Source organism: Dipteris shenzhenensis, chromosome 10 (assembly GCF_047967505.1).
Source record: "Dipteris shenzhenensis isolate YYH24624 ecotype China chromosome 10, Dip_SZ_1.0, whole genome shotgun sequence".
NCBI classification, from domain to species: Eukaryota; Viridiplantae; Streptophyta; class Polypodiopsida; order Gleicheniales; family Dipteridaceae; genus Dipteris; species Dipteris shenzhenensis.
This window is the reverse complement of record NC_141605.1, coordinates 37,789,618-37,807,649: the sequence shown is the minus strand read 5'-3', so window position 1 is coordinate 37,807,649 and position 18,032 is coordinate 37,789,618. Positions and strand designations below refer to the sequence as shown.

The 18,032-nt window shown below is 41.9% G+C and overlaps 1 protein-coding gene across 2 annotated transcripts; it reads right to left on the bottom strand.

Annotated features, from left to right (window-relative positions):
* Window positions 1-9,745: 9,745 nt before the first annotated feature.
* On the bottom strand, window positions 9,746-12,365 carry LOC147897770 (uncharacterized). Of its 2 annotated transcripts, XM_087380474.1 has the most exons (5): window positions 11,933-12,365; window positions 11,378-11,818; window positions 10,520-10,635; window positions 10,163-10,436; window positions 9,746-9,858 (listed from the first exon to the last, which is right to left on the bottom strand). In XM_087380474.1, exons 1-5 carry the CDS (start codon window positions 12,139-12,141, stop codon window positions 9,855-9,857), a joined length of 1,044 nt encoding a protein of 347 aa, XP_087236600.1. In that variant the 5' UTR covers window positions 12,142-12,365; the 3' UTR covers window positions 9,746-9,854. The 2 variants fall into 2 exon arrangements, with proteins under 2 accessions (XP_087236600.1, XP_087236599.1); XM_087380473.1 differs by lacking the exon at window positions 9,746-9,858 and having other exon boundaries at window positions 9,865-10,436.
* Between the last annotated feature and the right edge of the window lie 5,667 nt (window positions 12,366-18,032).

Below are 18,032 nucleotides of genomic sequence, written 5' to 3'. Positions count from 1 at the left end.
TAGAAAGAATGCGACATGAAATTCACAACGAAAGGGTGATACCCTTTCATTAATGTCCCTTGAGATCACTCAAGTTCCATCTTCCCATTTACACCTACCCTTAGCCTATGACCCATGCACCTACCATTCAATGCACTCTAATGCACCCTTTCCCTTTCCTATTGCCCCTAGGACCTAGACACGTGTGTGCACATCTTTATTACTAATCATTGGCCAATGTTACATAGTTTTGGCGGTACTATTTACACCGCTTGATCGATCATACTATTTACACCGCTTGATCGATCATGAATACAAACATATAACCGCACCATCAAATTGACGCCTAACAATAATAAAGTTCTAATGACTATTAATTAACTAAATAATCATTTCTCTTGTCATGACACTCCCTCCTGCTTGAATGAGCAGAATTCCTCTTCTGGATTATTGCTTGTCTCTTCCTCTTACGTGCACTTTCTCTTGTTACTTCTGCCATTGCATCGCCTCTTTGTAATATGTGAGTATCTGTGGAAAATCTGTAAAGAACTCTTCTTCCATCCATTGTGCATCACTAGCTGGCTGGTTTTTAAACTTCAATAAATACATATATCGCTTCTTTCCACGAGTACTCTTCTCTTTATGGTACACAATCTGTTCCGGAGTAAGAACTTCAGTCCCATCTTCAAGTTCAGGTTCTTCTTGATGCTGAGTATCCAAAAACGCAGAAGTATTGCCATGGTATCTCTTCAAATTGCTCACATGAAAGATGTTCTTCATACGCCAGTGGGCTGGTAACTTCAGCTCATACGCTCTGGATCCTTCTTCTGGATATAAAGCTGCTGAAATCTGAAATGCACCATAAAACTTCGGTGCTAGCTTGACATGTTTAGTACTTCCTGTCACTGACTTGATTCTTCTTTTATCAATCTTCAATAAAACCCAATCATCCTCCTTGTAATAAACTTCTTTTCTTTTTTTATTGGCTGCCTTGGATTGTTGAACCTGGGCCTTCTTAATATGTTCTTTTACCTGCTCAATAACCTGTGACATATCCTTAGCAAACTGGTCAGCAGCAAAAATTCGCTCCCCCAAGTGTGTTATTGGAGTGGGTAAACATTGCCCATAGATGATTTCAAATGGGGCTTTCTTGGTGAAAGTATGTACAGTGTTATTATAAGCAAACTCTAACATGGGTAAGAACTCTGGCCACCTTCTAGGTTGGTCATGGACATAAGCTCGAAGTAAAGTAATTATGGTTTGATTGGCATTCTCACTTTGTCCATCTCCTTGAGGATGGAAGGCTGTAGTAAATTTCAGTTTGGTTCCGAGATTCTCTAATAGGGCTGTCCAAAAGTTACTAATGAAACGGCCATCATTATCGGATACAATGGATTTTGGTAACCCATGTAACCTGAAGATTTCCCTAATGAATAACCTTGCTGTTTCAGGAGCAAACAACTCTTTTTTACAGGGAATAAAATGAGCTTGTTTACTCAGCCTATCTATAACAGTTAAAATCTGCTCAAACTGACCAACCTTGGGGAAACCAGACAAAAAATCCATTGTAATGTGTTCCCACCTTTCCGAAGGAATAGGCAAAGGCTGCAAAAGACCAGCAGTCTTACTTGTGTCAGATTTAATGCACTGACATACGTCACATTGTTGAACAAAGGTCGAAACTTCTTTGCGAAGTTTAGGCCAATGGAAGTATCGCTCAATATTGTCAATGGTCCCTCTAATGCCTCTATGTCCAGAATATGGACTCGAATGTAACTCACTCATGACTAGATACCGAAATGTTTTGGGTACACATATGGCACGTCCCAAAAATAAGTATCCATCCACGATGGAGTAAGCCTCTAAATCCCTGACCTCATTACGCTGAATCTTCCCATAAATGTCAGCGAAGTCCTCATCTAAAGGATAAGCTTCAACCATTGCTCCTAATGATTTCTCCTTAATCACAGAAACGTGATTAACTTGGGGCCATCTACTCAAAGCATCAGCTACTAAATTCTCCTTTCCTGGCTGATATTCAATATTTGGTTGCCCAAAGGATTGAATATATTCAGCCCATTTGATTTGCCTTGAAGAGTTTGATGGTCAGTCTTAATCTTGAAAGCAGAACCATATAAATAATGCTTCCATAACTTTAGAGCATGAATGACTGCCAATAACTCCTTCTCATACGTGATATATTTCAATTCAGCCCCTTGAAGTTTTCTACTCTCATAAGCAATGGGATGCCCTCCTTGCATCAACACTGCCCCAATCGAGGTACCACTTGCATCCGTACATACAACAAAGAACTCTTTGTCCATGTCCGGAAGTGTTAACACTGGTGCAGTCACCAATGTTCTCTTAAGCTCCTCAAAAGCTACTTTGTGAACCTCTCCCCACTCATACAAGGAATGCTTCTTCAACAAATTTGTTAGTGGGGAAGCAAGATGTGCAAAATTCTTAATGAATCTGCAATAATAACTACACATCCCTAGGAAGGATCTTAGCTCATGTATGTTTTGGGTATTGGTCATTCAATTATGGCCTTGACCTTTTTAGGGTCAACCCGAATTCCCTCGGCAGACACAATGTGTCCCAAATACTCTATTTCTGTCTTGAAGAACTCACTCTTCTTGGTATTTAGGAACAATCGATCCTTCCTTAGGAGCTCCATCACCTTAGCAAGGTGATCCTTATGCTCTTCCTCATTCTGGCTGAACACTAAAATGTCATCAAAAAAGACTATGATAAATTTTCCCAAGTAGGGCCGCAAAACCCTTCTCCTCAGCCTACTAAAAGTGGCTGGAGCATTAGTTAGGCCAAAAGGCATGACCAAAAACTCATAATGTCCAGTGAGAGTGCGAAAAGTAGTCTTATGTTCATCCCCAGCTTTCATACGAAGTTGATGATAACCAGATTTCAAATCCAATTTGCTAAAAACTTTAGCACCTTTAAGCATATCCAATAAATCATCCACTCTTGGAATCGGATACCGGTTCTTAATCGTAAGTTTATTCAAAGCACGGTAATCTATACACATACGATATGATTCATCCTTCTTCTTAACCAATAATACAGGTGCTCCAAATGGAGAACTGCTTGGTGGAATCAGGCCTTTTTGCAACAAATCTTCAATTTGTTTTTCTACCTCCTCCATTTCTATCCTGTTCATCCTATATGGGGCTCTACATGGAGGAGAAGCTCCTGGCTCTAAGTCTATGGCATGATCATCTTCTCTCTCCATAGGCAATTCGAATGAGTCATCTCTTGAAAATCGATCCTCATAAGCTCTAAGGAACTCATTTCTCTTCCAATCTTCTTTTGAGATATGAAGATCTCGTGAATCCCGTTTATACACAAGATTACAATCTACCCCTCTTTTTACCAATCTTTTCGCTTGGGTAGGAGTAATCAATGGAATTGTATACACGTCCCGATCCCCTACGATACTTATGTTTTCATCCTTATGTACAAAGCAACAATGATGAGTATGAGGATGAATAGCAGGGTTCAAATCATACCGCCATGGTTTACCTAGAATCATGTCAATGTCTTGTAAAGGGGCTACTAGAAAATCCCTTCGATCTCTATATTTTTGTATACGAAAAGGAATATTCCGTACTATGGATGTGTCTTCTTCATTGTATCCCCTAAAAGCTCCTGAAAGCAACATGTTTTTTATAGGTTCTGGTTTAAGATGGAGTAATTTTGCCAATCTATCACTTACTAAGTCATAATTACATCCATCATCTAGGAGAACCACTATTCTCTGTCCATTCACGAATCCATACACCTTAAAAAGATCATGAGGCCCAAAGGTATTGGCTGAATGGACAACATTCACTATTGGCTTAATAGTCACAGTAGATTTCGAGGGTGACAAGGTAAAAGCCTCACCCTCCTGCTTGGATGCCTTGGCTTTCCCTTTTACTGAATTCGTCTTGGCAATCTTAGCCAAGAGAACGGGACACTTATGCCATATGTGCCCTGGCTTATGTTTCTTACACCCGAAACATTTTCCTTCCTTAATCAACTTCCTCTTCTCTTCGTCAGTCATAGAAGGAAATGGCACCCATCCGGGACGTGATTGGCTGTTCACATTCCTTACAAGAGCTTTACCCTTCCCTTTATTATTCTTAAACCGGTTTGGTTTCCTAAAAGTGGGTATATTATTGGTCTTAGATGATGACCCATACTCCTTATTGAAGGGTTTACGAGGATTCAATTTTCTCTCGGCTATTTCAGCCAGCTTAGTGAGGTCCTTAAGCGTGGTCGGGTTAAACATTTCAACCTCGTACCTTACTTTTGGGCTTAAAGCTACTAAATACTTCTTTCTCCTATCTTCCTCACTCTTTTCAGGTAACTCTAGAGAGAGTTTCCAAAATCTGGCTGTAAAATCTGTATTACTCTCATTATCGAACTACGTAAACCTCTCCCAACGAAAGGTAGGTTCGCTTCATGCCTCGGTGGCATGAAAGTGGCTTTCAGTTGCTCCACGAATTTAGCCCATTCATGAATAGGCTCTTTTCCTGTTTGTGACAAGGACCACCACATTAGAGCATCCTTCTGCAGATGCAATGTGGCAAGAGCAAGCTTCTCTTACTCGGTCTTGTCTTGATGGGCAAAGTATAGCTCAAAATGACGAATCCAATTGAGGATTTTGTCAGCCTCCCTTGCCCCATCATATTTGGGGAACTCAATTCTCTCTCGCGGTTGGAATTTGGACCTCTTAGAAGGGTTACTCAACTCTTCATCCCCGAAGTTTAAAGTCCTTTTAGTCCCTAATCTTGTCATAATGGACTGCTCAATCATATTGCTAAGCTGGAAAACCATCTTATCAACATGGGTCTCCTCTCTTCCTCTTGCACTTGGATTATAATCCATGTGTATTGGGTTTTGAGTTGAAGGCGTGAACTCAACCCCTTGTTCTTGGTTGGTATCATTTCTTCTTTCATTACGAAAGGAGAACTCCCTATCAAGGGGTTCTTGAAGGAGAGACTGCTGTAAATCTATTTGTGGGTTATCATACTCAAGATGTATATAACTCTCACCTAATCCATCCTCTTCAAGAGGGGGTGAAGGTGTTCTTTCTCTCTCTCCTTGGGGTAATGGAGGAAAAGGAATAAGTTCATTGTTATATGTCCCTTCCCCTTCCATTCTTTCCTTTTAGTAATACAAGAGAGAAAATGTCTTGCTGTAATTTCAAAAAAAAAGGTTTATTTTACAGTAAACTTCAAGTGTTGTAGAGTTGGTGGTACTTATCCGACTCCCGCTTCGTTTGTGTTGAGAAGACACTTAAAATGACCTCCTTTCCCTTCTCTTTCAAGCTTTTCTTCTTGTATTTTTGCTGTAAACTGGTACGCTCCGTTTGGGCTACTTGTTTTGAGCGGATTGGAGCTCTAGATACTGTTATAGGGAGTACTTGATGGGTGGATCACTCCCTTAAAATCTTATTCCGATCCGACTTCCTGTTGGGTAGAACGGGAATCCCTTTTTCTCACGGTTTAAGGGTACATTCACATGGGGGGGAGGGGGGGCAGCAATCCATCCCGTGAGGACACACCGTTCACCGTTGAAGGCCAGAATTTTTCAGAAAAATCCCTTGTCTCAGAACATCGAGATCGATCAGTCGTAATCCTTTTCCGCAACCTCTCTTGCGACTTCCGTCGTTCGCAACTGTCACCCTCTTCTCGTCCCACTCGTGGATCGTTGCCGCTCTGATACCAAATGTGAAGATCCACACTTTTCGAAAATGCAAATGTGTGCAATGCATGCAGAATTTGAATGCTGATTGGCCCTCCAATGGGAAAGAGCGCCCTCGTGAGAGTACTTGTTTCTTTTTCGACCTACATGCAAGGTGGGAGAGAGATGATGGATGAATGCAATGTGGTAGAAAGAATGCGACGTGAAATTCGCAATGAAAGGGTGATACCCTTTCATTAATGTCCCTTGAGATCACTCAAGTTCCATCTTCCCATTTACACCTACCCTTAGCCTATGACCCATGCACCTACCATTCAATGCACTCTAATGCACCCTTTCCCTTTCCTATTGCCCCTAGGACCTAGACACGTGTGTGCACATCTTTATTATTAATCATTGGCCAATGTTACATAGTTTTGGCGGTACTATTTACACCGCTTGATCGATCATAAATACAAACATATAACCGCACCATCAAATTGGCGCCTAACAATAATAAAGTTCTAATGACTATTAATTAACTAAATAATCATTTCTCTTGTCATGACATTAAATGACTCCAAGAATGTCGACATCCCAACAACTGATTTTGAGGTTGTGCAAAGGTTGAGGCAACTTTTAAATTTGCCTACAATGGGCTACAGTCAAATGGATCAAGTCAAGTTGACCAAAGAGTAAAGGCCCTCTAGACAAGCAAAGGACAACTCAGATTGGCAATCCACAATGGAAACCAAGGTGTACTCTTTTGAGAGGAGGCATCTTGGAATTTGGTTCTATGATCTACCTAACACAAGATCATATTGACCAAGTTAATATGTAAGGTCAAGCACAAGTCCGTTGGTGGCTAACAGCTTTGCATAAATAGGACTTGAGTACGATGGAAACAATCTTGATGGTGATCACATTGGCAACCCACTCGTAGTGGTCCATCTTTCAAGCGGACATAAAGTCAATGTTTTTGAATGGGGATCTCAAGGAGGTCTATGTGGAGTAGCCACCCAATCCAGAGTGAAAATATGTAAACTTTGGGAGTTAGACACATGGTGATTCACTTCCAAATATTGCTTTGTGCTAGGAGCTAGGGCTATCTCCTGGCTCACTAAGAAGAAACCCACATTGTCTTTATCTTTAATAAAAGCAAAACATAAATCAATGAGAATGGCATGGTGAGTCCTTATGGCACAATTGAATTCTAAAATACATGATCTTCCAAAGTGATGTAGTGGAGAACTATTGCAACAACCAAAGTTGCATAACAATCGTGACAAGCTTGCTATTCCAAGCAAGGACAAAACACGTCAAGGTTCATTACCACTTCATCAAAGAGCTGATTGAGGACGATGATCACGTTGATCGACTATATAATGAAAAAAAAAATGCCATAGACATTTGCTCTATCTCGAGCCTCTCATTTGATACTTTGGCACATTACCACATTGTGTCAATCAACAAAGTTGTTAGAGATCATCTAGCACTTCATCAAAGAGCTAATCGAGGACGATGATCAAGTTGATCTACTATATAATGAAAGAAAATGCCATAGACATTTGCTATCTCGAGCATCTCATTTGATTCTTTGGCACATGCCCATATTCTGTCAATGAGCGGAACTCTTAGAGATCATCTAGCATCAAACATTTGCGATGCATTTAACAAGGCTGGATCAACAATTACAGCCACATCATCAAACCAAATTTGATTGGCAATTATTGCCACATCATCAATTGACTGTGTTCATTGAATAGGATTTAAACGATACAAACTCAAGTCGAGTGGATGCATAGAATTTTTAAACTTTTTTCTCATAGGCAAGACTCACGACTAGGATTAAAACACAAGTTGACCTATTGGTAGTCATGGTGACAAATCATGATCCGCTGAAGGCTAACTATTTCAAATGAGAGTTAGGGGAGAACCACTCAACAAACTTTGATAGCATTCAAGGTCTGGCAAAACTGTAGCACCCTTCAAGGTTGTCAAGGGAGAGAGCTCACTCTATGTATAGCCACGAATGTTTGATAGTCCATACATTCAATTGCACGAGCACTTGCGTACACTCAAGCACTAAAGAAGTTAGTCCGAGACTAACTAAGCAAAGTGAATTTAGGTAGTTAGGGCATTGAAGTAGTCACTTACACACATTGCAAGTCGAAACTCTACAAGTCGAGCGTTTGATGGCACAATGATGTTTGGGACTATTAATCAAAGTCATTGAGTGAGTAGCAAAGCAAACTCAAGGTGTTGCATGCTACAAGGGAGTTGAAGTAATCACACCTTGCAAGGCGAGTTCGAAAACAATGGCAATGAGCACAACGATCCCACTGAAGCACACATTCAATACATGGAGGATCCACATCATCTCTTAATGTCATAGCCGAAGTGGTGTTGTAATGGTTCGACAAGGATTGAACAAGATTTATGCACTTGATATCTGTGTGTAATCAAGAAGCTTTGTTTCGTGATTGGCATTTGTGAATTTTAGTACATCATGCCATTTTTCTATTTATTCAGCAATTGATCGAAGTATGTTATTCATCCCTCAAACTAATATCGAGTTTTCCTTGTGCTTCATTTAAAGGAGGCTAGTTGGTATCAAAGAAGATCATGTTCTCCAATTTAGCTGATATTTTAGTAAGTCATTTACCTACCTTTCTCGATAGCTTTGGACCTTTTATGATTTGAACATGGTGGGAACTCATTGTTGAGACTCGATAGTCGGGCAAAAGGAGGGAAAGGGTAAGAGCCTTAACTTTTGGTCTTGCGTGGCTCGACATGGCTAGGTCCACCACAAAGTCCTATCTCATTTAATATGTCTTCCCTTGAGCATTCCTTGTCTTGCATTTCATATGAATAGCAAATATGTAAATGAAGGTTTATCTATAGTTCTCATTCCTACATGAAGTGTAAAGTTGGAAACAAGAGTACTTGCAATTGAAGAATCATCTATATCTCTTGATGTTGCTTTGTTGAAATTACAGTGCATCGGAAAAAAAAACCCATTGACAAATCCCACAAGTTCTCCTTCTCAATCAAGCATAATTGACACCTAAAGAAGTGGAAGGAAATGTTACATGTATGATTTCATAACCTTACATTTATCTCCTAGCAAGATTTGAGGTTATCCTTACACACGGAATTTATATGCAAATCTTGACCATGGATCAAGGCTACTATATTGTAAATCGGATCAAGCATCTCTTAGAGAATTGAAATCCCACCAGAGGGTATCGCCCAGCAGAAGACTGATAGTTAGCCTAGGAATTACACGCGGACGTGTTTCAGTATGGAATCAAGCTTCATCAAGTGTGTGTACTTCAAAACCATAAGTGTGTGCAAACTAGCAAATAGACTGTGCTTAGAGACAAATATAGAAGCAACACTTTGTAATTCCATCCGTCCACAAACTGGACAAGATACAACACCAGAAAGGTTCTCCTACTATAAGCTTGGTCGGGTAACCAAACCAGGTCAGTTGGCCCCCAAACCAGCACCGTCCTAGTGGATCTTGGGGCATCCTGATAACGAGACAGATGGACCCCTCAGGCACCCCAAAACAGCCCGAACCTCAGGAACCTGTGTGGTACCCTGGTCAGACAGTTGCCTTGGTAATGCCCATCCCCCTCCTATTCTACACCAATCTATCCTCTCACTGGGCGGGCACACCCACAAAGAAAACCTCACTCATACTGTATACACATCAGGAGATGCCAAACTCTAACATAACTATGCCTACATATCCTTTCTAAATGCCCTGGCACAGTCCCCCCAACTACTGTCACATTTCACAGGGAGAAACTACAGCTATCCTTGGGTGGGCACACTCACAAATCAGCCCTCACTTCCTATAGTACAGACAGGAGAAGTCCAGAATTCTCACAGGAGGCAGGCCAGGGAGATGCTTCAAGACAGTCGTTTGATTTACATCTATCTAACCTGACAAGAGAAGTCCAGAATTCTCACAGGAGGCAGGCTTCTCTTCTAAAAGGCAGTGCAGGCTTCTAGAGATATTGTTGAAACATAGTCCAGACATGTCACTCTATCTAATTAAGCAAAGTCGCACCAAAGGATTTGAAATAGACCTTCAAATGTTACAGTAACTCAATGCACACTTACAGTAATACTCCAAAAGATATCTTTCCCTCGGACTCTCTAACAGAGCAATCCTTGTCTCACCTGTTCGGGTCAAGTAAAACAATCAATGATGTACCACAGCTCCAACTCAAGAACTTGTTTATACTGTAACGAAATCTAATGGGACTGATATCATATGGAGAGTTGTCACAGCTGTAAGCTATGTCACATCTACAGTAGCACACACAAAAAAAGAGGGGTTCCACATTACTGAGAAACTTTTAAATAAACCATTTGTGTGTAGCCGTTAAATAGTTCTTGATGTAAGCGATTCAACCCCAGCTGCAGAAATAGCATTTCTTCATCATCTCCAACAATAGGATTGGTTGTCCGTGCAGGATCATACCTGACCTGGTGAGTCAATGTTGGGCCGGCTATAGGGGGCAATTCCCAATACAGATCCAATACCGACTCCACTAACTTGGCATTCTCAAAATGCTGTCTTTGAGAGATCTGCACAAAACTGTGGTTAAAGTTATCCCTCATTTGACCTTTCACACCCCACCAGGCATCACTAGGCCCACAAAGCTCATCCACATCAACTGCCTTTTCCCAAAGGTCTCTTCTAGCAGCCCTCAACCGAGCCTCATCACTGTCTTTATAGCAACTATGCCCACCACCTATTTCACATGAATACATTTAATCAGTGTATCTCGATCAAATGACATAAACACAAAGATTCTAATTTTTACATTCCACCTACCTTTTATGTGTGGCTGATCACAAATCTGACGAAGCGAATAATGATCACCAGTACCCGTATCATAATTGTCCTCAAATACTAAGTGTTGGAAGCCTGCCTTTAATGCCTGCTGGAATCTGACCTTCATTAAACATTCCAAGTAAGCTCATGCGCTCTCTCTCTCTCTCTCTCTCTCTCTCTCTCTCTCTCTCACACACACACACACACACACACAGAGTTCCAAGGAAGAGGCATGTTTGGGTCTCACAGACGTGGCACAAACGATAAAGCAATCAGCATTATAAATGTACGTTCTGCGTGTGGTCCCAAAGGCCATATTCGGCCTTCAAACGAGGTTAACATTATCATCATCTCTCGGCCCCGCAACAACTCCCCCTCCCCCCCGTTTCCTCCTCCTTCTCCCTCTTTAATTTCCACTACATTTTTTTCTTCAGCTATAAGAATCCTACTACTGGAATTAAAATAGTTTGAACAATAGCTTTGCCTTGGAAGCCAGATCTTTACGTGTAGACAGAGTCAATAGAATGTCAGCCCAACTAAACTAGACAACCCAGTCTGGTGGAGCTGCTCGGTAAACTTAGATCGGTTTACCGAGCAGAGGAACAGAAAAGCCTCTTACAATCCCTCGAGTTTTATCCTATGTCTCTGAAGAGACCAGAATATCTAGGCCACCTGCGCTCTCCGAGTATTCTGGCTAAACCAATCTAATAGATTCTAGAATTATTTTGAAGTATTGCCTTCCGAAGTAATGTAGCCTTGGATTATATGCTTTTGGCTGGTTTAATACTTCCACGCTCCTTGGTGTTCTTGAGTCCTACGCGCAAGTCTAACACATGAAGAGTGAGTTAACCATCGCACCTCCTCAATTCATTTTGGTGATCATCAAAAAACAGTAGAACTTTGGAGTAATCTTTGATGCCATATTCCTCCATCACAGACTGCCACTGGATGTTTCCAAAGTCTATGAAGTGTTTGCCGGCATAGTATTTGCAGTTACCGTCCACATATGCAGGCCCCTTCTGTAGGTACTTCTCCGGATGCCGAGGCGTTAACGAAATAATCGGTTTTTGAGGCATCGCCTGTCGTAATACCCAAGTAGAATGGCCCTTGAAAGCCCCACTTTCTATCATCAGGTCGGGCTGAAGCCATCGAGCGATAAACCAGAGTCCAAAAGAGTGATCGAAACCCATACCAAACCGATTGTTCTTTATGGGACGGGTTTCATAAATCGGTAAAAACTCCTTAATACCCGTTAACAGGTCATCCCGGGTCCAATTGACTGAACGTCCGTCTTTGGACCTGCGTAACGCAAAAAGAGGAAACACACATTTTAAGCACATTGCTCGCAAAAATGGGAACTACTTAAGACTGATTCGAAGCGCAAAACCTGGTATCGGATGAAGGGGAAGGTACCTACACAAAGGAGCGCCCAAGGCGCCGAAGTCCGTTCGGATGGCTTGCTTGCGATTGTAATCGGTTGCACCACGCTTGCAAAGCAACTCATTCCACTCGACTAGAAAACCCAAAACGAGGAACAATCCGAGCACAGAGGCAAAGCACAATCCAGGTCCAAGCTTTCCTGTTTTCGCTCCCTTGGAAGCCTTGTGCATATGAAAGGCCATGGCTCTGGGTTTCACTGAGACATTGCGTAAAGAAAAGGACTAGACCAAAGCAAGGCGAGAGATACAATGCAGGATACCTAAAGATGAAGCTTTGTGGTGTTAGGGAAGACCAGATGAACCCATGAGTTGGAGCCGGGCAAACATACATTCATGAGGACTCTGAAGTCTTAAGTAATGAGACCTAACGATGAAGCTTTGTGGTGTTAGGGAAGACCAGATGAACCCCCGGCAAACATACACTCATGAGGACTTTGAAGTTTTCAGTAAGGCTCGGTTCACACCACCATTTCAGGATGGCCACCGGGTGTCGTGGTTCATACTAGCGTAGATGAGAGACGAGTGAACCCATGAGTTAGAACAGGGCAAACATACAGATGAGGACACTCTCAAGGTGAAGTTCTACTCTTCCGTAAGGCTCGGTTCACACTGCCGAAATACCATTGAATGCGAGTAGTAGCAACTCTTATTAACTATCAATTTCTTAACTTTCATTGACCAGCTCATCAACAATGTCATTCTTAGTTATCAATTTCTTAATTTCATCGACCAGCTCATCAACAATGTTGTTCATCCTTGAAACAAAGTCCTATCCTGTCATTTTTAGCTCTAGAACTATGCCTACATAATGGTAATCAAGTTCCTTGCTATAATTGATGATGTCCTGCAGTCCCTAGGATGCATTGTGTTACCCTTGTGCTACCTTGACAGTTTTGGCTGAAGGCAAGCGTATTCATGCCAATAGCTAGTGCGATGAGATTGGAGATTGTCACTGTAGACTTGTATTGCAAATGTTGCAGCCCAAATGGTGCACATCAGTATATATGAAGCCCTTCCTTCGGGCTACCATGGGTAGGATAAGAGATGACTGGCCAACAAGTAAAATCTACTCTCCTCTAGCCAACTTGAGAGGGTTGATGATAGAATAGTGAAGGCCAACCACTCCACCAATGCAAAACTAGAGAATAAAATACTAGCAACTAGAAGAATTAAGCAATATGTGCTAAGGGAGAAGTGCATGGTAAAGTAGATGCCATAGAATAGGGAATGTTACTCCCTCCAACAGTCTGAACTTGACTTATCCACTATATTTTCATGAGTGGATTGCATAATGGGCCAACATAACTCCTCTCTATCCCTTTGTGCAAGACAGGTAGAGTCCCACTTCCATAGGTTCTGGTCCTATCCTAGTGTTCACCACGTTCAAGGCTGGCTAGCCAAAGCATAGATACTGATTGGAATGGACTAGGAAACAACTTTTCTAGGCGATAAAAGGGGTATTGATCATGCTTTGTTGGGAGATAAAAGGGGCATGAATGATCAATAACAAATAACTAGAGCTATAATCATCAAACAAATCTGGAAAACCAAAAACAACATTATCTTCATGAGGAAGCCTCATGCTACAATGATGATCGATGTTATAAAACTTGACATTTTGAGAGTTTGAACATTCTACAAGAGGACAAGCACCTTGTTCTTTAACAAGCTCATTGCTTGCTTACTTCTACATGAGTCTCCTTTAATGCACTTCCTTTACTTGCAAAACAAAAATACATTTTAACAAAGAATTGGAGAAAGGGCTGGGTGATACAATGTATTTGTTGCCTTGGAATGGCATCTCATAATACAATCCTAGTCCCAACAGTCTCCATTGTTTTGTGCCACCTTAATTTCTTGTTCCTACTTAGTGGTGTATGGTAGATGTTCGAAAAAATGCCTCAGCACAATTTGGTGTCAGGGATTGCCATGATTGCAGCATAAGGGCAGCATAATGAGGGGAATGAAGCATTCCAAGTGTTTGGCCAAATGTAGTAGGAGGGCATTATGATAGACAAGTTACCCTTGTTTGTTGTCAGTATTGTCAAGGCAAGTTGTAGGCTGGCAATTGTGTCAAGAGGCAAACACATACATGATCACCTAGCTACCCGTGGATTTGAGTAAGATGGCATTGTTGGAATTGCCTTAATTAAGATGTATGGGAATTGTGGTAGCCTCGAGGAGGCTTTAAAGATGTTAGAAGACAATTCTAATCTAGGTGTGGCATCATGGATCGGTATAATTGGAATTGTGCTCAACATAGATAGGGAAGCAAAGCCCTCAAGATTTTTGACTAAAGGTAACAATTAGGCATAGTTCCTAATAACACTACATATGTTAGCATTCTTCATGCAAGTGCCAATTTGGTAGCACTAGCCAATGGTGAGTAGATGTATGCCGACATTGTGGGCACTAGTTTGGCGGTTGTGTTAGTGTCAGGACTACCCAATGCTTGTATAGCCTTGTGTAGTGTTGTGTATTGCATTGCTTGTGGCTTGTAGATTGTAGTTTGATGTAGAATGTGGAGGAAGTGCTGCAAAGCATTTGGTTGAATTGGATCCAAAGAGTGTTAATGTTGAGAGATATGGTGCCATGTGCACATAATAAGAGACAAAGGTATGAGCTAAGGTACGGTGTTAGAGTGAATTAAAGTAGCCACCCAAGGATGTGGACTACATGAGAAGATGATAAGGGCTACCACTAGGAAAGATGTGGATCAGAGGATACCACATGGGTTGACTATTCTAAAGGTTCTCTCTATATAAGAAGCCTCTCTTGTATTGTTTATAAGGACATTTACAAATACATTGAGTGTTTTCTTCTTTGTCTCCCTCTCCTCATGCTTTTCCGTATATGGTTCGATCCTATGTGATCTTTATGCTCATTGATTGTTAGACTATGCTTAGCACAATCCAACTTTATTCACATGGTACTAGAGCAAGTATAATAAGCCTAGAGAGAGAAGATAAGAGAGAAGACTTTCAGAGAGCGAGGGAGAGAGATGCTTGTGGATGGATATGGTGGACTACAGTGGTGAGCAGAGGACAGATTGCATAGCCAACGGTTCTATCATGAACTAAGAGAAGGAGTCCCATTGCTAAACGCAGGTTGCGGCTCTTAGAATTGGGCTTCCATAGCTCCATCATGACAAGAACCATCTACGGATAGAGAAATCAGGAGGATATTGCAAGTTGACCTTTTCTGATGTTGTAAGTTGCCATACCAATGTATATGCTGATAAATCTAGGTTGCTGAGAATCCACTTTGGAGTGTGAGAAGCATGGTAATGGCTCAACAAAGAGCATAGCCAAGGACACTCAGCAAGGGAACATAAAGCATGACAAACATAACGAGTGGCAGCACAACACAAAGAATGATTTAATGACCACACGGCAACACAAGGCAGCTAGCACATAGAGCCATCCATGACTGCCAACACCCATGATCTCAAGATTGCCACATGGCACATAACCTTATCCCACTACATCAATAATACATGTGGCATATTGCCACCTAAGCACAATCCCTTACTAAGCACAATGTTCTAATCAACATGTAAATGTACATGCCACATCATCAAGTGTACCCCTCTTCTTGATCAAAACTTGACAAGCCATAACTTTCTATCCAGGAAGAATTTTCTTGTGATCCAAAAGGAAAAATTATGGGCTTGTTGAGACCTATGCACTCTTAATATCAACATTTACAAATCCAATTAGACATTGCCAATATTAAAAGGAAGACCTTTGCAAACAAATGACAAATCAAAGCACGAATACACAAATCGATATTGTAAGAATGTAGAAAGCACAAGTGCATGAGATGACCATATCACAAGTGCATGAGATGACCATATCATAGAACATGGAAAGAACAAAGTATCTTACATCAAGCTACATCAAGGAAAGAGGAAACTCCATCGACAAAATGTACTAAGAAGCAAAACTTTCCACCTTTAGCCCATGTTTTTGTAAAGGTCACCAAATGAGTAGAGCTTGATTTCTATGTATCAAACCTAACGACTTCAAAGAAGCTATGTAAGCACCCAGGGGAGGTATTGATCATGTTGTGATACCACACTTGACCACCTTAAGTAGCAAGTATGCACTAAATGTGGGTTATAGATCTTTCTTTTGTAGGCTCACATCTGACCACCTTTCAGTAGCCAATGGATCATGGCACCAAGGGGAGGTGTTGAGAGATATGGTGCCAATGCACATAATAAGAGACATGGGTATGAGATAATGTATGGTGTTAGACTGAATTAAAGTTGCCACCCAAGGATGCCGACTACATGAGAAGATGATGTGGAGCAAGGCCTACCACTAGGAGAGATGTGTATCCCAGGTCACCAAATGAGTAGAGCTTGATTTCCAGGTATCAAACCTAACCACTTCAGAGAAGCTATGTAAGCACCCAGGGGAGGTATCGATCATGTTGTGATACCACACTTGACCACCTTAAGTAGCAAGTATGCACTAAATGTGGGTTATAGACCTTTCTTTTGTAGGCTCACATCTGACCACCTTTTAGTAGCCAATGGATCATGGCACCAAGGGGAGGTGTTGAGAGATATGGTGCCAATGCACATAATTAGAGACACGGGTATGAGATAATGTATGGTGTTAGAGTGACTTAAAGTAGCCACCCAAGGATGCCGACTACATGAGAAGATGATATGGAGCAAGGCCTACCACTAGGAGAGATGTGTATCCCAGGATACCACATTGTTAACCCTGTGGCAACAAGGGCCAGAAGTGCAGTCTAGGACAACAACTATGAGACCATTGTGTGTGTAGAGTAGCAGCAAAGCTCCGCTTGTAATATCTTGAGCCTGAAAGATGGTATGATAAATCTTAAAGGATGAGGATAGCCAAAATCCTCTCTAGAAAAGATCCAATCATACTCACAAAATCAGGATCTAGAGAGAGAGAGACTAAAAGCCTACACTTTCGATGGTCCCTCCACTTTGTGTAGAGACCCAAAAAGTCCCTCCACTTTGTGTAGAGACCCAAAAGGTCCCCGCACTTTGTGTAGAGACCCAAAAAGTCCCTCCACTTTGTGTAGAGACCCAAAAGGTCCCTCCACTTTGTGTAGAGACCCAAAAGGTCCCCCCCAAAAGTGGAGGGACTCCTATCCAAAAGGTCTCCTACAAAAGAGGTCCCACCACAGAGGTACCTACGGATTGTGTAGAGACCAAAATCTATAAATATCTCTCAATGGAATGAAGCTCCCACTCTTTGAGGTTTAGTGTTCAAGCTCACTATTGTGTTCATGCGATTGATCTCCATTGTGTCCATGCTCTCTTACACTAGCGTGTTCTAGCATGCCCTTACCCTTGCACTCTCTACCCTTGTAATCATCCTCCTCCTCCTCCTCCTCCTCCTCCTCCTCCTCCCCCTCCCTCATCCTTCTCCTCCCTTCTCCTCCTCCTCCCTCCTCCTCCTCCCCCCTCCTCCTCCTTCCTCCTCCTTCCTCCTCCTCCCTTCTCCTTCTGCTTCCTCCTCCTTCCTCCCTCCTCCTCCTCCTCCTCCCTTCCTCCTCCTCCTCCCTCTTCCTCTACCCTTCCCCCTCGAATCTGCGAAGGACACTAGCTCTCCACTCCTCAACCTTGGACTCCTCCTAAACCATGTAACCCCCTCTGAACCCTAGAACTCCTAGTTAGCTCTCTCAACCCTGTCTGCCTTTCGAACCCTGAAATCCCCTTCTAAACCCTTGAACTCCAGGGGAGGCGAGAGCCTCCATCAATCGTTATAATCAAGCCCTCTTTCTCATTCACGTGCCCAACCCGAGGACCTATGCTACACTTGTGAACACCTATGCTACAACGAGCAACGACACGACTATAGATGACCAACACCCTCGGAACCTGCACGGGTAAAATAGGAATAACACACATGGGTTTACTATTCTAAAGGCTCTCTCTATATATGAAGCCTCTCTTGTATTGTTGATAAGGATGTTTAGGAATACATTGAGTGTTTTCTTCTTTGTCTCTCTCTCCTCATGGTTTTTCAAATATGGTTTCATACACTGTGATCTTTATGCTCAATGAGTGTTAGACTAAGCTTAGG